Source organism: Myotis nattereri (assembly GCF_964212035.1).
Source record: "Myotis nattereri genome assembly, chromosome: 5".
Classification (NCBI taxonomy): domain Eukaryota; kingdom Metazoa; phylum Chordata; class Mammalia; order Chiroptera; family Vespertilionidae; genus Myotis; species Myotis nattereri.
Window position 1 is genome coordinate 72,697,143 of NC_138080.1, and position 20,085 is coordinate 72,717,227.

The 20,085-nt window shown below is 38.3% G+C and overlaps 1 protein-coding gene across 1 annotated transcript in view; it reads left to right on the forward strand.

Moving 5' to 3' along the window:
• Positions 1–20,085, forward strand: part of UIMC1 (ubiquitin interaction motif containing 1) — a 76,964-nt gene that overhangs the window by 13,435 nt on the left and 43,444 nt on the right. The window contains exons 3-8 of the mRNA XM_081091012.1: positions 723–807; positions 2,747–2,871; positions 3,597–3,702; positions 4,010–4,749; positions 15,753–15,817; positions 18,187–18,263. Coding sequence (XP_080947138.1) covers positions 723–807; positions 2,747–2,871; positions 3,597–3,702; positions 4,010–4,749; positions 15,753–15,817; positions 18,187–18,263 — 1,198 coding nt within the window. The remainder of the gene's footprint in view (positions 1–722; positions 808–2,746; positions 2,872–3,596; positions 3,703–4,009; positions 4,750–15,752; positions 15,818–18,186; positions 18,264–20,085) is intronic.

Sequence of the window (20,085 nt, forward strand, 5' to 3'; positions counted from 1 at the left end):
TTTTTTTTTTTTAAACTGATTTTAGAGAGAGAGGAAGGGAGAGAAAAACATTGATATGAAAGAGAAACTTTGGTTGGTTGCCTCCTGAATGCACCTCACCCAGGGATTGAACCCGAAACCTAGGTACGCGTCCTGACCAGGAATCAAACCTGAAAGCTTTTTGTGTGTGAGACAACGCTTCAACCAACTGAGCCACCTGGCCAGAGCAGTACTGTAGAGAATCTTCTACTGATGTTTTCTGTGAAGGTTTACAACTGCTGATTCTTCAGAGCCTCAGCAGCCTCCTGGCTGTAGAGGAGATCAAAAGAGTATTACTTTTTTTTTTTTAAATTAAATCTTTATTGTTCAGATTATTACATTTGTTCCTCTTTTTTCCCCCCCATAACTCCCCTCCCAGTTCCCGCCCCACCCTCCGCCCTCACTCCCCACCCACTGTCCTCATCCATAGGTGCACGATTTTTGTCCAGTCACTTCCCGCATCTCCCACACCCCTTTCCCCCCCCCCAAGAATAGTCCATTCCCTTTCTATGTCCCTGATTCTATTATAATCACCAGTTCATTCTGTTTATCAGATTATTTATTCACTTGATTCTTAGATTCACTTGTTGATAGATGCATATTTGTTGTTCATAATTTGTATCTTTACCTTTTTCTTCCTCTTCCTGAAAGAGTATTGCTTTTAATGGTAGCTATCCTGATCATATTTCTTTGTTTTGAAACAGGAACCACAGGAGGAAAATGGATTAGAGAAGATGAAGACAAAACAGTTGAATAGAGCAAAGTGTTTGGCTAAAAGAAAAATTGCACGTAAGTTTTTGTTTTTAGAATTGATTAGAAATTATAAGTCATAGTGTTGTACCAAAAAAAGGAGAAAGTCTTTATTTTTTCCATTGTTATATGAAATGTTCTCTTTTAGCCATTTTAAGTACTCACAAATTATACAAGTTTTCTTGATATATACTATCTAGTTTTGTGTTCTGGATTATTAACTGTCTGTTGCATGTCTCAGTGGGAGGTTAACCTGAATGTTGGGAGATGTAAATTATTGTAAATTATAACCAGCATAATCAGCTTCACACAAATTTTGTACTTCTCTTGTTTAGCTTAGCAGAATCATTTGATAAGGTAATATTTAATGCTGATAAGGTTGAAACTTGCTGACATTTTCCTTAAGGGATCATGCTCCCAAGTGTGATTCTAATTTTTTTCTACTTTTTCTTCTGGTTGAATTTTTATCTAGTAGAGAGGTAAGGTAAAATGTTTTAGTCAACAGCAGTGTTAATTGAACTTTAGTCTCAGAACATGTTGATATGTGAAAATAAGAGAAAGTAACTAGTGAATGAGAGTGTCCTTTTAATTCTGATTTAATTCTGAGTGGTTAAAGAAAATTTTTAATGGTGGCTTTGTCAAGTTATGTGGCTCTGTGTTGTCAGTAAAATATACATCAAATGATTGAGTTTGATAATTGAAATTGAAGTTTTGTGTTTCTTTAAATAATATATAATAACACATAATTTGAATATGATTATTATTTTAAATATATTTTTATTGATTTCAGAGAGAAAGGGAGAGAAAGAGAAATATCAGTGATGAGAGAGAATCATTGATTGGCTGCCTCCTGCACGCCCCTGACTGGGGACCAAGCCCGCACCCCGGGCATGTGCCCTCACCGGGATTCAAACCTTGACCTCCTGGTTCATAGAGTGGTGCTCAACCACTGAGCCACACCGGATGGGCTCTCCTGAACTTTAATAGCAAACCATACCACCACTGTATGCGCCTGACAGTGACATTATTTATCCTTTACCAGTTGCAAAAATAATTGATTCACTAACATTCTTTAACAATGACCAGTTGGCTGTGTTTTTTTAAAAGTATCATTATGAACTCTGGGATTCAAACATATTTAATGTGTTTTAATTCATTATTTTTATCGATATTCTAGTTCTAGTTTTGGCCAGGGAGAACCTTTTTACTTTGGCTCTTAAATTTTTTTGATATGACCCTGGTAATGTCTTATAGCTTCCTTGCTCACAGATATGACAGGTACTCTAGCTCATCTTCTACATTTCTATTACAGACTTTGAATCAGTCATTTCTCCTAGGTATGCCAGTTGCTTTTAATAGGAAATGATGTTTGGAGATCACATTCTGGTCACTAGGGAAAGTCTTTTCTACTGGGTAAATGGTCCCATCAAGAGGATTCTGATTGAGTAAATTATTCTGGTTAAATGTCGAGCATAAAGCAGTGTGATTGGTATGTAGCAAAAAGCCCTGAAAGCCTGTTCCTGTTTATTCATTCACCAAATATTTGAGTATCTACCAGTTGCTAGGTATTCTTTTTTATATAGAGGTGGACAAAAGTAGATTAATGATAATAAATAATACAGTAATTAGTAAATAAGAAATAATACAAGAATAAACTGTTTCACGTACTCACAACTGTAAACCTACGTTCGCCTACTCCTGTATGCTGGAGATACAACAGTGAACAAAATAGGCACAAACTGCCTTCATAGGAGCTCACAGTCTAGTAACTCTAGTTAATCCAGGATTCTTGTAACTTCTGCTGCCGATCTTGGCCAATACCTTACTTTTTGGGACTTTCCTCATTTATAAGATTATAAAATTGTATTACATGGCCTGTAGTATCTTCACTTAAAAAGTTTAATAATTCTATTCCTTGCTTCCATGCTTATTCATTGTTTGTGGTATCCCTCCCCTCTCTTTCTCTGCCCTTCTACAGAAATGACAGAAGAAGAACAGTTTGCTCTAGCTCTCAAAATGAGTGAGCAGGAAGCTAGAGAAGTGAACAGCCAGGAGGAGGAAGAAGAGGAGCTCTTGAGGAAAGCCATTGCAGAAAGCCTAAATGTAAGCATGCTATGCTGAAAAAGTTTGTGAGGATTGATAAGTAAAATTCTTTTTCTTTTACAGTGTTATGGTTGCATTAGAAACTAATGCTGTAGTAGTTCATAGGATTTTCAACTAATAAATAGTCCCACAATTTTTAAAGCCCATGTTGAATTGTTGATAAACCTAATTTGAAGTGTTTTGCTAATTCTGTATGAAAGAGCTTTCTTCCATCTCACAGATTTTCAGTCCATGGCTTAAGAGAACCATAGTAATTGGCAGCTTCTGAAAAGAATGACCTATTAACAAGAATGCAAAAGTGGCAAGATAAAGTACTTACCTCCCCTATTTTGTAGAGAGAACAAAGAGAATGAGAGCTAGAGGTGGGTTACAGAGAGAAAGAATGGGCAGTTTTAAAATGTTTCAAATAATGTTAAATTGTGATCTGAATAAGTGTAATTGAAATTATTTTAAATATGAAGGATAGTTAGCAGTGACAGGTCCTGAGCCATTTATGCCATCTACTTCTCTATATTAGAAAAGGGTTTAGTATAGAACCTAGGATAGTTATTTGCACATAGTAAGCATTCAGTATGCATTGTGGAATTCATTTGAATTGTGCATCTACATTTTAAAGAGGAGAATCTCTTAGGGACAATGGCCTCCCCTTTTTGTTGTTCCTGTGACCCTTCATGTGTAGCTATTTTAATAATAGACCTGATCTTGTTTGGGATTACTTGTTTCAGAGTTGCCGGCCTTCTGATGCTTCTGCTACCAGATCTCGAGCTCTGGCCATTGGACCATCTTCACAGTCCCACCAAGAGAAAACCACAGACTCTGGGACCACTGAAGGCATGTCTCCCTGTTCTGACTCCTTGCACTCATCAAATATAACCATATCACAGGGATCTCATACTGACAGTAGATATACAGAAATTCCCTAAATTTCTTTGGTGGTATTAAAGAGGTTAAATCAGAAAGTAGTTGAGATATCACTAATATCCAGCATACTTTATCTCCAAGGAAAAGCCAACAGTTGGTTAAACCCAAAGAAGAGCCTTTTGACCCACATTATGTAGTTCTTGGTAAGTGAGAACTTACCAAGCCCTCTTAATAAAAAAGTTTGTCCTTAGCCCTACTTTTTCTCAAATACCTACAGGCATATGGCAGCTGGTACCTCCATCACTGTTTAAAGGCTCACATATCAGTCAGGGAAACGAGGCTGAGAAAAGAGAGGAGCCTTGGGACCACACTGAAAACACTGAAGAGGAGCCGGTCTCTGGCAGCTCAGGAAGCTGGGACCAGTCAAGCCAGCCAGTGGTTGAGAATGAGAACGTTAAATGTTTTGACAGATGCACTGGCCACTTGGCTGAGCACACACAGTGTGGGAAGCCACAGGAAAGTACTGGGAGAGGATGTGATTTTCACGAAGCTGCCCAGGGTAGGGGGGACACATCTAGGCACTTTCTGCCTGCCTCAGCAGATGCCAAAGGTATCCAGAACAGTGGGGGCACTGTGCACTACTTCTGGGGTATTCCATTTTGCCCAGCTGGAATAGACCCTAACCAGTATACCAAGGTCATTCTCTGCCAGTTGGAGGTTTATCAAAAGAGCCTGAAAATGGCTCAGAGGCAGCTCTTTAAAAAAAAAGGATTTGGGGAACCAGTGTTACCTAGACCTCCTTCTCTGATCCAGAATGAATGTGGCCAAGGAAATCAGGCTAGTGAAAAAAATGAAGGCATCTCAGAAGATACGGCAGATGAAGACAAAGAGGAGGAGAGGCAAGAGTCTAGGGCATCTGTCTGGCACTCAGAAACCAAGGATTTCCAAGAAAGTCCAATTAAAAGCTTGAAAGAGAAACTTTCGTTGAAGGAAGAACCAGCAACCAGTCATGGTCAGGTAAGGGTCAGTGATACTGTGATTAAGGATGATTTATTCACAGATTTAAATAAAGATTTTAGCTATGCTTTTTGTGTTTTTCCCCCTTTATTTTTTTCTCTTCCCCCCCCCCTTTATTTTTAATGAAACACATGCCCATTATAGAAAATTAGGAAAGGACAAAAGAGTGTAAAGAAGAAAAAGTTACCCATAATCCCAGCACCTAGAGAGGCATATTTCTGTGCATATGAAAACATTTTTTTTCTGTTTACTTTTTCAACAAAATGGAAACTTTTTTATATAAGCTTTGTTCCTTTTCCCCACTTATAGTTTACCTTAGATCTTTTTTTATTTATTAACTATACTATACTGGAAAACATTTTATAATATGAATGTACCATAATTTATTTTTTGTGTGTTTTAAAATTTACATTAGTTTTAAAAAGTTTAGTTTTTGAATGGGTAACAGTGTTCACATGGCTCAAAATTTAAAAAGATATAAAGGAACTATCTGTCCTCTGTCCCTATCCCCAGCCAACCAGTTTCCTCCCTGGAGTCAACCTTTATGACTAGTTTTCTAGTGTGTCCTTTCAAGAGATTTTATGTAGTACTAGTATAAGCACCTTCCTTTACCCAGGTCATGGTATACTCTACACATTATTCTGCATCGTGCTTCTTTCATTTAATATCTCTATGAGATCATTCCATAACAGTACATATGAGCGTTTCTCTCTTTTTTGGATGTGTAATACACCATGTATAAATGAGTTTTATTTTATCCAATGCTGCTGTTGGTGGACATTTAGGTTGTTACCAGTATTTTACTACTACTGCAGTGATTTCTGTTGTACAGAAGATGTTTCATTCACATGGGAGATATTTGTACAATAATTTGTAGATATAATTGGTGGGTCAAAATATGTATGCATTTACAGTTTTGTTAGCTATTGTCTAATTGCTTATTGATAGGGGTTGTATAAATTTACACTCATTGCAATGTATGAGTATAAGCTTCCCCATACCCATACCAATACAGTGTTATTAGGACCTCTTGATCTTTGTTAATCTGAGAGATGAAAAATATTACCTCAATGCAGTAGTAATTTTCATTTTTGTTACTGTGTGTATAGTTGAGACTCATTTGTATTTCCTTTTCTGTGTTTAGATCTTACAGGCATTTTTCTTTAATATTAGCTTTAATAGATTGAAGTTCTTTTACTTCATGAACAGACCACAAAATACTACAAATATTATTAATTGGTACTATTTGGTTATAACAAATAAAATCAAGCTATCTTAATAAAAAAAAGACTTTATCATAAGGAAACATGGTGCCTCATAAATTTTAAAACAGGCTGGTAACCAAGCCTGGAGAATATACTGAGTTTAGAAAATCATTTGACTATCTTTTTCTTAGTGGTTTATAGGCATTCTTTATGTATCAGGGTGATAAGAAACACATGTAGTTTTCCAGTTTATGTGCCCCCCCCGCCCCACACACACATAATACATAATGGTCTTTTTCCAATTTTGCTTGTGGTAATTTTCTATAATTTACTGAAAACAGCCCCTTTTGGGGGGACATTTAGTTTGCCTTTTTAGTTTTTTTTTTCTGACATACCTAGATTGTATTATATATGAAAGCTTATATTCAGTTTTGTTCTCTGAATATTATAAAAGCAGTTATATGACTTTAAACTCTTTATACACTATAAATAGAAAGAGTATTCTTTTTTATAACTATACTGTTCCTTGTTGCTATTTCTGTTTTTAGTTTTGTTTTGCTGTTACCCTATTTGTTCTGTCTCTTATGATAAGGGTTCTAGAAATGGTAGCTATGAGAAATTTTATAGCATAGTGCACAGAGTATGGATTTGAAGTTTGAATTTTGACATTTTTGTTTTAGTAACTGTACCTTTGAGCAAACCTTTAACCCTCTGAATCTGTTTTTTACATCTGTAACATGGGAATAGCAAGTCATCAGTTTAATGATTAAAGTGAATTGTGTAAAGTGCCTAGTATAATGCTTAGGACATTTGGTAAATGGCAGTTCTCTCTAAGGGACTGGAAGGTCATTCAGTGAGAGTACCTTCTGGGAATCACTCTTGCCTAGCATTTTCTTCATCCACATTATGGAAAAATTGCTGTATGTGAAGAGAAAGCATTTTTCCTAAAAGTACTTTTAGTGACTTGACTCTTTTTCAAGTGAAAGGTTATGTTTATAATAACATGTTTCGTTTCCTAGGTTTTTTTTTTCAGTTTAGACATGCTTCCCCTTAAAAGAATAAACTATGCAATGATTTATTGTAACTCAAGTTGTTAGACTTGTCAAGTTCTGAGGTTTGAAACAGTGTCTTGGGAATAGCATGGACGTGGTCAGACCTTAGTGGCTAGCTTTAACGGATTGAAGTTCTTTTACTTCATGAACAGGCTACAAAATACTACAAATATTATTCATTGGTACTATTTGGTTATAACAAATAAAATCAAGCTATCTTAATTAAAAAAAGACTTTATCATAAGGAAACATGGTGCCTCATAAATTTTAAAACAGGATGGTAACCAAGCCTGGAGAAGATACTGAGTCTAGAAAATCATTGGTAATTTTTCTGTATCTCAGTGCTGTATTGTATCTACTTCATTTCCCCCCTGCAGACTGTCTTCCTTTGCTTCTGTCTTTCACATGGTAGGTGGAAAATACTGATCCTGTACAGTTTTCAAACTTAAATACAGATTACAGGAGATTTACTTTCTTTCAGTTCAATTTCAAATTTCTAGGAAAGGAACTTATGGCCCATTTGATGTTAATAGCTCTCACCAGAACAGTTGGCTGTGGCCTGAAGTGGGTATGTGTCACATTGTACAAATGGCTATGATACTATAATGCAGTGATTGGGGTGAGGGGCAGTCTTTGGTGAAAAGAAACCAGGCAGACAATCTAGTGAGTATCCAGTGCAGTCATTAACATTAATTTTAGAGATCACTTAGAACTATTGAAAAATGTTCAAAAATTTTTAGAATAAGGTTGAAAGCCTCCACAATCCTACCATCTAGTGATGTATTCCTTCTTTTTTTCTGTACCTATTTTTTGTATGGTTAAGATAATATTTTTGTATTTTCAAGTTAACATGTAAACATTTTCTTATGTTAAAATTATAGATTTCATTTTTAATGATTAATATTCTGGCTTATGAATTTTTAAACTATTATTCTATTGCTGGATATTTTGATTGTGATAAACATCTTTCTGAATAAAAATTTTCTTTATTTAAAATTAGAGTCCTTAGGGATAGGGAACCAGAAAAATGTTGGATTAAAGAGTTATGAACATAAAGGTTTGCTATTTGTTGCCAGATTGCTTTTCAGAAAGGCTGCTCAAATTTATACTCCTTCCTTCCAGCTGTGTCTCAGAATACCTACATCACTGCAGCCTTGCCAACATAGAATAGTATCTTTAAAAAACAGCAATAAACTTACTAATTATATAGGCAAATAATTAAAGTGTTAAGATTGTAATTTCACCTCTTGTCTTGGTCTTTGGCTTTTAGGAATTGTGGGTTGAACGAATTTATATTTTTGTTAAATATTTTCTATTGATTTTGGTTTCGCTGGAGTTGCCCACATTTGAGACTACTTGGTTGATAGAGATAGCAAGATAGTCCCAGAAATAGGGATTCAGAAAAATATTCACCCTGAGGCAGATTGCTTACTTTATATGAAGGCTATAAAAGCTTTAAAGTCAGATGTTAACTGGTTTCTGGCATCACTGAGATAATGGGGAAATTGTTAATGAAGATGGAGTGATTATCTTGATGACCGTTCAGGAGGGAAGTGGGGGGTAGTATATTAATGTGATCACTATTTTTCAATGTCTGATCTTTAATTTTTCAGTTCAGATACTGGAATTTGTTTCCCAGAAATGATCACATTGTATGTGGGTATGAGAACTGACTTGACTAACCAAACTTCAAGCTGACATGAGCACCAAATGACAGTTTGTTAATTTATTATGGAAGAGAGACATTTTTAGTGATTGGAGTACTCGGGTCCATCATCTACTGTATCTCCTTCTAGGATGAGGTATATGGAAAGCTGAAATAGTAATCAGAAAATGGAAATTTTAAGAGATGATTCAACTAGTCTGTGGAAAGACTTGATATACTACCAGTGCCTGACAACAGAGGATATTTCTATGGTGACCAGATGATATGTCTATTCACTTTCACTTCTCAGGCCATGATGTTGATGACACTGCTTGAATCTGGATCTTTGAATTTTCTTTTGTGGATTTTTTTGTAAACTATCCTTTTTCCCATTAATGTATTTCTTTAGGCAGAGAGCTGTGTCTTGATTAGGCCACAGTTTCCTTAAAGTTACATTGCTATCATGCTTCCCTGTTGAAATTTATCTTGATGAAATTTGGGTAATTTGTTTGCTTGTTTTACTGTGTTGTTTTCATATTCTGGAAGAGCCTCACTTTACCCCTACCTTCAAATTACTGCTATTGAGGTATAAGTTTAGAAATTAAAAATGATTTATTGAAATGAAGACATTCTTGGGATATGTTGAAATGGTTGGGAAGAAGATCATTTGAGTAAATAATATAATAGTACTGGATAGAGCATGTATTTTGGAGTTAAACAGGTCCAAGTTCCATTTTTGACCAAGTCTGTGAATTTGGGCAAATTATTTAACCTGTCGAAGTTGCATTTCCCTCACTTCAAAAATAATCTTAATTATTTCCTCAAAAGTTTCTTGTTAGAACTAAAGGAGATAATGCATGTAAGTGATTATCATAGGCCTGACATAAATAGGTGCACAACATATTTTTTTTAAAACTTACTCTGGGAAAGGTAGAGATGCTTTAGCCTAAGGCAGAAGTGGAGGTATCTTATAACTTCTTAGTGCTTTGATTGCTTCTGAAGCCTAAGGCTTAGTCAACAAATCATTCTAAGAAGGTAAAATTCTATTAAATGTACACTAGGTGTCAGTATTTACCTTTTAAAAAAGCATTTTTAAAAAATTGCTTTCAGAGAGGGAGAGGGAGAGGGAGGGAGGGAGGGAGGGAGGGAGAGAGAGAGAGAGAGAGAGAGAGAGAGAGAGAGAGAGAGGAGAAGAGAAGAGAAACATCAATGTTAAGAGGGAACCATTGATTGGCTGCCTCTTGCATGTCCCATACTGAGGATCAAGCCCACAACCCAGGTATGTGCCCTTGACCAGGCATGTGCCCTTGACGGGAATTGAACTTGGGACCCTTAGGTCTACAGGCCAACGTTCTATCCACTGAGCAAAATGGGCTAGGGCAGTATTTACCTTTTTTGAGATTTCAGGAATGAAACTGGTTTTTCTCTACTGAGCTCAAACAAATAGGTGACATATTTATTGCTGTTGTATTTTAGTACTTCTGACAGCTTTGTTCAACCTTTATTTTTCATAATGGCTACATTGCTGATCACAGCTTTATCTTCCCTTTGACTGAAGGGATTCCTGTTTTTTAGTACATTTCATCATTTTCCTGAGTAGTAGAGAGATGGCTAACTTGTTTAGGTTATTTATACCCTCTAGGAGACCCTCTAAACTTCAGCCAATAGTTTTACATCTATTGGAAGAAGCCTTACAGTTAGGGACACTTCCTCTGAAGACCACCTAAGTTAGCAGTAGCTGCTTTTTCTGTGCTCTTCTGTGCACCTATATTTAATGAGTAGACATTTGCGACAACTACCATTAATCAAAGAATAGTCTTTTTCTTGTCCAGTCCCTATCTGTTATATTTCATTAAAAAACCCCAGATCTTTTATTTATTTTGTTAGTCCTCACCTGAGGATATTTTTCCATTAATTTTTAGAGAAAGTGAAGAGAAAGGGGGAGACAGAGAAACATTGATGTTAGAGAAACACTTCGATTGGTTGCTTCCCACACGAGCTCCGACCAGGGCCTGGGCTGGAGATGAGCCTGCAGCCAAGGTCCATGCCCTTGACTGGAATTGAACCCAGGGCCCTTTGGTCCACAGGCCAACGCTCTATCCACTGAGCCAAATTGGCTAGGGCTGTTATATTTCTTAAAAGATATCCCTATAGCTAGATACCAAAACTATAGTGGCAGATTTATGGTAAAAGGAATCTTTATAACCTTCCTTTTGGAATGTTCTATGTTATAAGTATGTTGTGCCCGGAGAGACATCTTTCATGGATTGCAGTGTTTTTCCCAACTCAGTATTTCCACTGAAAACTGGACTTTTCTCTATATCTCCTCCTCCCAAAACAAAAACTTTATTACTGCTTTACTGAAATCATAATTTGACTCACCAATTAATATTTATGTCTTGTATTTACAAAGTGCATCACATAATCTTGTTTAATTCTCTCTTTTTTAATTGTTTTCCTTTTGTCCTTTTTATTTATTTATTTTTTAAAATTAAATCTTTATTGTTCAGATTATTACAGTTGTTCCTCTTTTTTCCCCCCATAGCTCCCCTCCACCCGGTTCCCACCCCACCCTCTGCCCTTACCTCCCCCCCACCCGCCCACTGTCCTCATCCATAGGTGTACAGTTTTTGTCCAGTCTCTTCCCGCACCTCCCACACCCCTTCCCCCCCCCCCGAGAATAGTCAGTCCACTCCCTTTCTATGCCCCTGATTCTATTATATTCACCAGTTGATTCTGTTCATCAGATTATTTATTCACTTGATTTTTAGATTCACTTGTTGATAGATGTGTATTTGTTGTTCATAATTTGTATCTTTACCTTTTTCTTCTTCTTCCTCTTCTTCTTAAAGGATACCTTTCAGCATTTCATATAATACTGGTTTGGTGGTGATGAACTCCTTTAGCTTTTTCTTATCTGTGAAGCTCTTTATCCGACCTTCAATTCTGAATGATAGCTTTGCTGGGTAAAGTAATCTTGGTTGTAGGTTCTTGATATTCATCACTTTGAATATTTCTTGCCACTCCCTTCTGGCCTGCATAGTTTCTGTTGAGAAATCAGCTGACAGTCGTATGGGTACTCCCTTGTACAGCCGTGGGCAAACTACGGCCCGCGGGCCAGATCCGGCCCATTTGAAATGAATAAAACTAAAAAAAAAAAAACCGTACCCTTTTATGTAATGATGTTTACTTTGAATTTATATTAGTTCACACAAACACTCCATCCATGCTTTTGTTCCAGCCCTCCGGTCCAGTTTAAGAACCCATTGTGGCCCTCGAGTCAAAAAGTTTGCCCACCCCTGCCCTTGTAGGTAACTGACTGTGTTTCTCTTACTGCTTTTAAGATTCTCTCTTTGTCTTTTGCTCTTGGCATTTTAATTATGATGTGTCTTGGTGTGGTCCTCTTTGGATTCCTTTTGTTTGGGGTTCTCTGCGCTTCCTGGACTTGTAAGTCTATTTCTTTCACGAGGTAGGGGAAGTTTTCTGTCATTATTTCTTCAAATAGGTTTTCAATATCTTTCTCTCTCTCTCTTCTTCTGGCACCCCCATAATTCGGATGTTGGTATGCTTGAAGTTGTCCCAGAGGCTCCTTACACCATCTTCATATTTTTGGATTCTTTTTTCTTTTTGTTTTTCCGGTTGGGTGTTTTTTGCTTCTTTGTATTTCAAATCTTTGACTTGATTCTTGCAATCCTCTAGTCTGCTGTTGGAACTCTGTATAATATTCTTTATTTCAGTCAGTGTATGCTTAGTTTCTAGTTGGTTCTTTTTCATAACCTCGACGGTCTCACTAGATTTATTGAGGGTTTCACTAAATTTATCGGCAGTTTCTAGAAAATTGTTGAAAAACCTTAAAAGTGTGGTTTTGAACTCTATATCCAGTAAGTTTGCTTTCCTCCATTTCTGTCATTTGTGACCTGTTTCTTTGTCTTTGCATTTTGGCTGCTTCCCTGTGTTGATAGAGTGGCTTTCTGTGCTAGGTGTCCTATAGGGCCCAGTGGCTTAGCCTCCCCAATTACCTGAGGTGTACACTCTTGGTGTACCCCTTTGTGGGCTTTGTGCACAGTCTTGTTGTAGTTAAGCCTTGATTGTTGTAGGTATCACTGGGAGGAATTGACCTCCAGACCAATTGGCTGTGAGAATCAGCTGTGTCTGCAGTGGGAGAGCTTCTGTGCTTGAGACACCCTTATGGGGCAAGACTTGCTTCAGTGGGGCTTTGGTGCTCACTGAGTTTGCCCCCTGAGTGTGTCCCTTATGGATCTGAAGCGTTGTAATCTGGATGGTCCCACTCTGACCACTGGGTACACTGGCACTTGGATCTCTAAGGAAGTGCTAATTTAGCCTCTGCCTGAGGCTACCCAGCAGGAGCTACGGAGAGATCTGCAGATTCCTCTTCTTTGTTTGGGATTTGGAGGTGCCTAGATGAGGCCCAGCTGTGAAGCAGTGCAAGCTTCTGTGAGACCTTGGGCCTTCTTTTGGTTGTTCTGGGTCTCTCTGACCCAGCTGCAGTTTGTTAGGTAATTTCAGATTGCAAACAGCCAGGGCATTCATATGCAAAAGCCTCTGCGCACAGCTTGGGTGGGGCGGGGTCTCAGGGAATCAACAGGGCAGAACAAACAGCTATGACTGATCCTCAGCCCAGCCCTAAGAGGCCCTGCGTCTCAGTGTCCCGGTAATCGCTGCAAGCACCTCTGAGAGAAAGCCGCCCTCGAGTTCCACCCACTTCCAGACAGTCCAGTTTCTCCCTGTATGAGTCTGGGTCCCCAGAGACTCGCCCGGAACTGGAGTTTAGAGCAGTCGGGAGCTTGTGTCTCCCTCCCGATTGAAAAAAACAACCGCGTCCTCAGTTGCCAGCCCTTTCCACGTGCGCCTCTGTACCTTTGCACTTTACTTCCGCACCTCCTCTGAGTCTCAGTGTGCTTTTCTCTTTCCTTCTAGTTGTAGAATTTCCACTCAACCAGCCTTCCTGTGGTTCTGGACGATGTCCGTTTTGTCTTTTAGTTGTATTTTCGAAGTAGTTGTGCGAGGCAGCAATTTCCGGTGTTTACCTATGCCGCCATCTTGGTTTCTCCCCTTGTTTAATTCTCATAGCACTCTGTGAGGCAGTTGTTGTTTTTTAAAATATATTGTTATTGATTTCAGAGAGGAAGGGAGAGAGAAAGACAGATAGAAACATCAATGATGAGAGAGAATTATTGATCGGCTGCCTCTTGCACGCTCCCTACTGGGGATCAAACCTGCAACCCAGGCATGTGCCCTTGACTGGAATCGAGCCTAGGACCCTTCAGTCTGCAGGCCAATGCTCTGTCCACTGAGCCAAACCAGCTATGACTAGGCAATTTAAAAAAAAAAATCTTTATTGGTTTTAGAGAGGAAGGGAGAGGGAGAGATAGAAACATCAATGATGAGAGAGAATAATTGATCAGCTGTCTCCTATACGCCCTCTAGTGGGGATCGAGCTGCAACCCGGGCATGTGCCCTTGGCCGGAATTGAACCTGGGATTCCCTAGTCCGCAGGCTGACACTCTATCCACTGAGCCAAAACCGGCTAGGGCTAGCTAAAAAATTGTTAATACTCATTTTAAATGAGGAAATAGCCAGGCCGGTGTTGCTCAGTGATTGAGCATCAACCTATGAATCAGGAGGTCATAGTTTGATTCGATTTCCGGTCAGGGTACTTGCCCGAGTTGCAGTCTCAGTCCACAGAAGGGGGCATGCAGGAGGCAGCTGATCAATAGTTCTCTCATCATTGATGTTTCTACCTCTTCTCCCTTCCTCTCTGAAATCAATTTAAAAAATATTTCTATATATAAAAGGCTAAGTATCCCTCCGACCATCCGACTGGTAGCTATGACGTGCACTGACCACCAGGAGGCAGACGCTCAATGCAGGAGCTGCCATGACGCACACTGGCCATTTAAAAAGAAACGGCACCGCGGATCTAGTGCTGACAAACCAACACTCAGCTTCCCCCAAGTGGGACACAGGCCCCACCACTACCCAGGAGAGACACCCCACCAAATTGCAGCTGATGCTGCTGAGACGCCATGGTGCAAAATGTGGTTCACAGCCCAGCCCAGCCCAGCCCAGAAACAGTGGCTGTAGGCTCTGGGTAATGATGTCATGTAGCAACGCCTGGCTTCCTCTCCTAGCGACTAGCATCTCTGGAGTTTCTTCAGTCCAGGAACATGACTTGCTTTATAGCCAGGTGGAAACATTTTACACTTTAACCAAACGTTTGTGAAGGATTTTCCTGTGCCTCATCTCATTTGATCCTCACAGAAGTCTTGGAGTAGGTAGGAGACTTGGTAGAATCTTATTTTCTTTTAATTTGTCAGAAAACAGAGATTTAGAAAGTTTAGAAATTTGACCCGACTGAAAAGAGTAAGAAAGGGTGGAACTCGAAAATTACTTCAGGTTTTCTCACTGCGCAGAATATAGTCAAACGCTGCTACAGTTAAATATTTTACCCTTTGTTCTCCCTGCGTGATCTACGATAATAATCTGCTTCGTATTGGTATTTACTGCTGTGTTGCTGACAATTACTTGAAAGAGAAGTTGGGGTGCTTCACTGGGCGGGAAAAAGTTTAACTAAACCAGAAAGCAGGTCTAATTAAGCACGTTTATTCTATATATATGTGGCTAAGTTGACTCATGCATGCACGGTACCTATAAAGCTCTCGCGCCAATCTCATGTGTGTGTTTCAATCTGTCAGTGTTGATTGTGAATTTGGTTGACTCTTCTATTATACAGAAAGGGCAAATAGCAATATTAAAATATTTCTTCTAATTGATTTCCTTTCAATATACATGAATCTGTGCACCAGGACACTAGTGTGTATATATATATATGATGAAGAAACAAAGTCAGATGTGACGTACTCAAGATTACAAAGTTAACAGGTGATTCACCCATAATTTAAATCTCAGTCTTTTGTCTCCACAAGATAATGTTCTTTTTACTGAAACTTACTGATAATGTAATATGTTATTGTTAACTGCTGAGTGATAACGTTGAACAATGAGTTGTTGTTTTTTTATAGGAAGAGAAACTAGTTCATCTGTACCTGTATATTTAGGATGTTATGTATTTCTTTGCAGTCTTCCCAAGGTCTATTTGCTGAGGAAACTTCTGAAGAAGGAAACTCTGACCCTGCGTCACAAAGGTAAGATTATATGTTATGGGTTTGAATTCTCCTCTATTGATCCCAGAATAAGAGAGCTGAACCACATGAGTAAGACTTGGGGGACAGCTTACCAGAGATCTTTTGGCTCTTTTATAAGCATAGACTAGGAGAAATCATTGTTGCCTATATGCATCTCATAGAAGCCTAGAATATTTGGTTGGAAGAAATCTTGGGGGTGTTTTGTTGTTGGTTTTCTTGTCCAACCCAGCCATCTAGTACAAATCCCATTTACACTGTTTCTGAAAAATGATTACATCCTGCTACTCTCTTAACTAGCTACACTAACTTCCTAAGCCAATGTGAAGGCTCTAAACCAGTGGTTCTCAACCTTCTGGCCCTTTAAATACAGTTCCTCATGTTGTGACCCAACCATAAAATTATTTTCGTTGCTACTTCATAACTGTAATGTTGCTACTGTTATGAATCATAATGTAAATATCTGATATGCAGGATGGTCTTAGGCGACCCCTGTGAAAGGGTCGTTCAACCGCTAAAGGGGTCGCGACCCACAGGTTGAGAACCGCTGCTCTGAACTGATTTCTTTATGTTCCTTCTAGTCCTCCTTTCCCCATTGTTTCCTCTGCTTGCTAGTATGTTTACTTTATCTGCATATCTAAACCATATACATCTTTAAAAAATATATTTTTTTTATTGATTTCTGGGAGGAAGGGAGAGGTAGAGAGAGAAACATCAATGATGAGAGAGGTTCATTGATAGGCTGCCTCCTGCACGCCCCCTATTGGGGATCAAGCCCGCAAACCAGACATGTGCCCTGATCAGGAATAGAACCGTGACCTCCTGGTTCAAAAGTCGACCCTCAACCACTGAGCCACATTGACTGGGCCGTATATATCTTTTAAGTCTACTCTTATAACTTACCTCCTTTTTGAACCCACACAGAACCTGTATCTCTCTCACTCCCTATCCTATGCCACTTTTCATCGATTATATATCATCTTTCTCTTAAATGGTAGTATTTGTATTACCTCCTTAATTATTCTCACTGGTTGATTGATAGGGTTACTTTCTTAGGTCTTCTCACTTTAATATATAGTAATGGATTGGTTATAAACTGGATCAGGCCTCCAATTACTTTTCCCTTTATCTGGTTGTTGGCCTTTGGGGATTACTCCATCTCCTATGTGGAAGTTGAGGCCCAATTAATTAAGGCCCTTTGCTGTAATTTAGTTGGTGTTCTTAGGTTTTTGGTTAATAGTACTAGGTATTTCTTCTTGAGCTGAAGAATATGGCTTTGGTTTGATTCTCCTGCTAAGACAGTTTTGGAAGTGGTTTTAACTGAAGTTCTGCTTCCTACAGGCCTCTCTGCTTTGTTGTAGTGAGCCTTGTGCAGAGCAGATGTAGGTTTTAATAAATGATTATACGCTTTGTCACCAGGAGAGAGTTGGAACTGCAGGCAATGTGGTTTGACTTCAAATTGATTAGTCCATTTTATAAATGTCAGCAAATTGTTTTGTGATGGACCCTTTGAATAGAGTCCTAATGTTACATGCAGAGTAAACTGTATCTGGTTTGGGTTTATAACAAATGGTATGAAATGTTTTATTTAGAGAAAGAAATCACTTGTGGTTTTCTATCAGGATTTAGTTATTTATCACAAATCAGTGGTGGTTATTTTCTCTTCTCTGTGGTTGATGTGAGGATTTGTGTCCTCTTGTATACTTGATCAAACTAATGGTAAAGCTCTATGGAGCATGAGGGGGCTAGCTCAGATCTCTTAGCCATGTGTTCCTGTGCAGGAAGAGATTGCACTCCATGAACAGGCAGGGTAAACCAGAAGGTCAGATGAGGGGAGCCATTCATAATTATGTTTTTCTCGGAAGAGATTTTCAACTTCTGTGGCAGTTTGGAATTGTATCTTATTTTTGTTGCCTACAAAGCCGCATCTTGAGATAGAGTGGAAATTTAATTGCAAGTGTGTTGTCAGGAGAATCTTCATATTTTCTCTTATGAGCTTACAAATCTCTAGCCTTCAGAAGGCTGAGATGGAGACCCTGAAAGACCGTTGACATCCTTTTATTGGAATGTAGTTTTTGTCCTGTGATCTTCATAGATAGTCCTTACCCTTCAACCTTTCTTTGTGAAGACTCCAAAAGGGTGTTCTTTTCATATAGAGATTTCACTGGAAACAAAGTTGTAAGCATGTTTATTTCCCCTATTAATGGCCTGGAGTTTTCACTACTGATTCCTTGCTTCCCTGTTGTGCTTTTTTGGCATTGGACAGCAGGTATCAGGTTACTGGTGGCTTTGTGAGTGACTCACGATTGCTTTAGGTGCTGTGTTCTGATTTATTTTATTGAGAATTCACTTGGGGTTTGGTTCTTTTTCAGCATTGCTGCTTTGACCAGTAAGAGAAGCTTAGTCCTTATGCCAGAGAGTTCTGCAGAGGAAATTACTGTGTGTCCTGGTAAGCATCCCACTGTGACTTTACTGACTTTCTGATCCCTAGCTATCTTTGTGCCTATTAATTTGTCTGACTTTTCCATCCCTCTCCCAGGAGGTTTATGTGTGATTGATGTGTGTGTATATCACCATACACAAATACATACTGATGTGTTTTTTTTTTCATGGACTTTGGCTCTGATTCTCAACCTTTTCCCAAAGATATTTGAGTTTTGAAATTAACATGGCTTGTTTGTCTTGTTTGCTGACTAGCCTCATCAGAGATGGCAGCAAAGCATCAGGAATAGCACTTAATTGTACATTTAGAGCTTAGAGGACTTTTTGTTTTGGTTTATGGATTCTCAAAGTTGGGCTGTCCTTAAATCTGCCTGTCATTGAGCAGATTTTTCTCAGAGGCTTTTACTAGTTAGTTTTACATTGCCACTCAAAGGGTATTATTGCATAGGGAATCAAGAAATTGAATTTTTGTGCATAGTTCTGTCAATGACTTATATTTTAATCTCAGACAAGACACTTAACCTGGTTAAGTTCTGTACTTTGGTTTTGTTAATTGTAGAGATGAAAAGACATGTGTACCTTGCTTTAGATACAAGAGCTGTTCATTAAAAAATGCACAGCATAAATTTGATATATAAATAATTTTAGAGAAACTAAGGTACCCCATGATCTAAGACAGGGGTGGGCAAACTTTTTGACTCAAGGGCCACAATGGGTTCTTAAACTGGACTGGAGGGCCGGAACAAAAGCATGAATGGAGTGTTTGTGTGAACTAATATAAATTCAAAGTAAACATCATTACATAAAAGGGTACGGTCTTTTTTTTCAATAGTTTTATTCATTTCAAATGGGCCGGATCTGGCCTGCGGGCCGTAGTTTGCCCACGGCTGGTCTAAGAGAGCTCTTGGGTTGAACAGTATGTACTGTGAAGAATTATTTTGTGATATGAACCACTGTTTTCTAAGCAATTTGTTTTAGCTTGTATTATTATTATTATTATTTTTGGCTTTTCTTAAATGTGGTTTCCATTATTTTTATCAGTACCTTATTCATGTGAGATTGAGTTACTTCCTATTAATCTTTAAACTTTTGAGCAGCAAGTATTATACAAATATTATCATAAATTATATCTAGTTTTCTCCGAGGTTTTATTTAACCTGTCAAGGTCAGAAAGGCTAATATAAACTAAGTTTGAGTTTTTGTGGGGGAAAACTTGAAAGAAATCAAAATAAGAAAACTGTTAATTAAATATTTTTAAACATTTAGCAGCATATCATTAAGGACTTTCTTTACTTATTTTAAAGTTTAACTATGTTAGGTTTTTTAAAAATATATTTTTATTGATTTTAGAGAGAGGAAGGGAGAGGGAGTGGAATAGAAACATTGATAGAGAGAAACATCAATTGACTGCCTCCTGTATGCCCCTAATGGGGATTGAGCCTGTAACCCAGGCATGTGCCCTGACCAGGAATTGAATGGGGGACTTCTTGGTGCATGGGGCGATGCTAACCACCTACCAACACTGGCCAAGCTCTATGTTGGTTTTTATTGAAAGTGGTTTCTTAGTTTGTTTGAAATGTAGTTGGATTACTGCCTACTAAGAAAGTCCACTATCAAGTGCTCCAGTTTTGGCAAGAGCACTTAGAAATGCTGTTATCTTTGTGAAAAGAAAGCTTTATCCCCCTCTCTGTCTGGGACTTCTAACTTATGCCATTCTGCTCAGAGTCAGTCTGTCTGTTTAGGATGATGGCATGTGATGCCACCCTAGAATCTTGGAGGAACCTGCAAATACAATAATCTTTTACAAAAAATATATTTTGTTTTTTTTT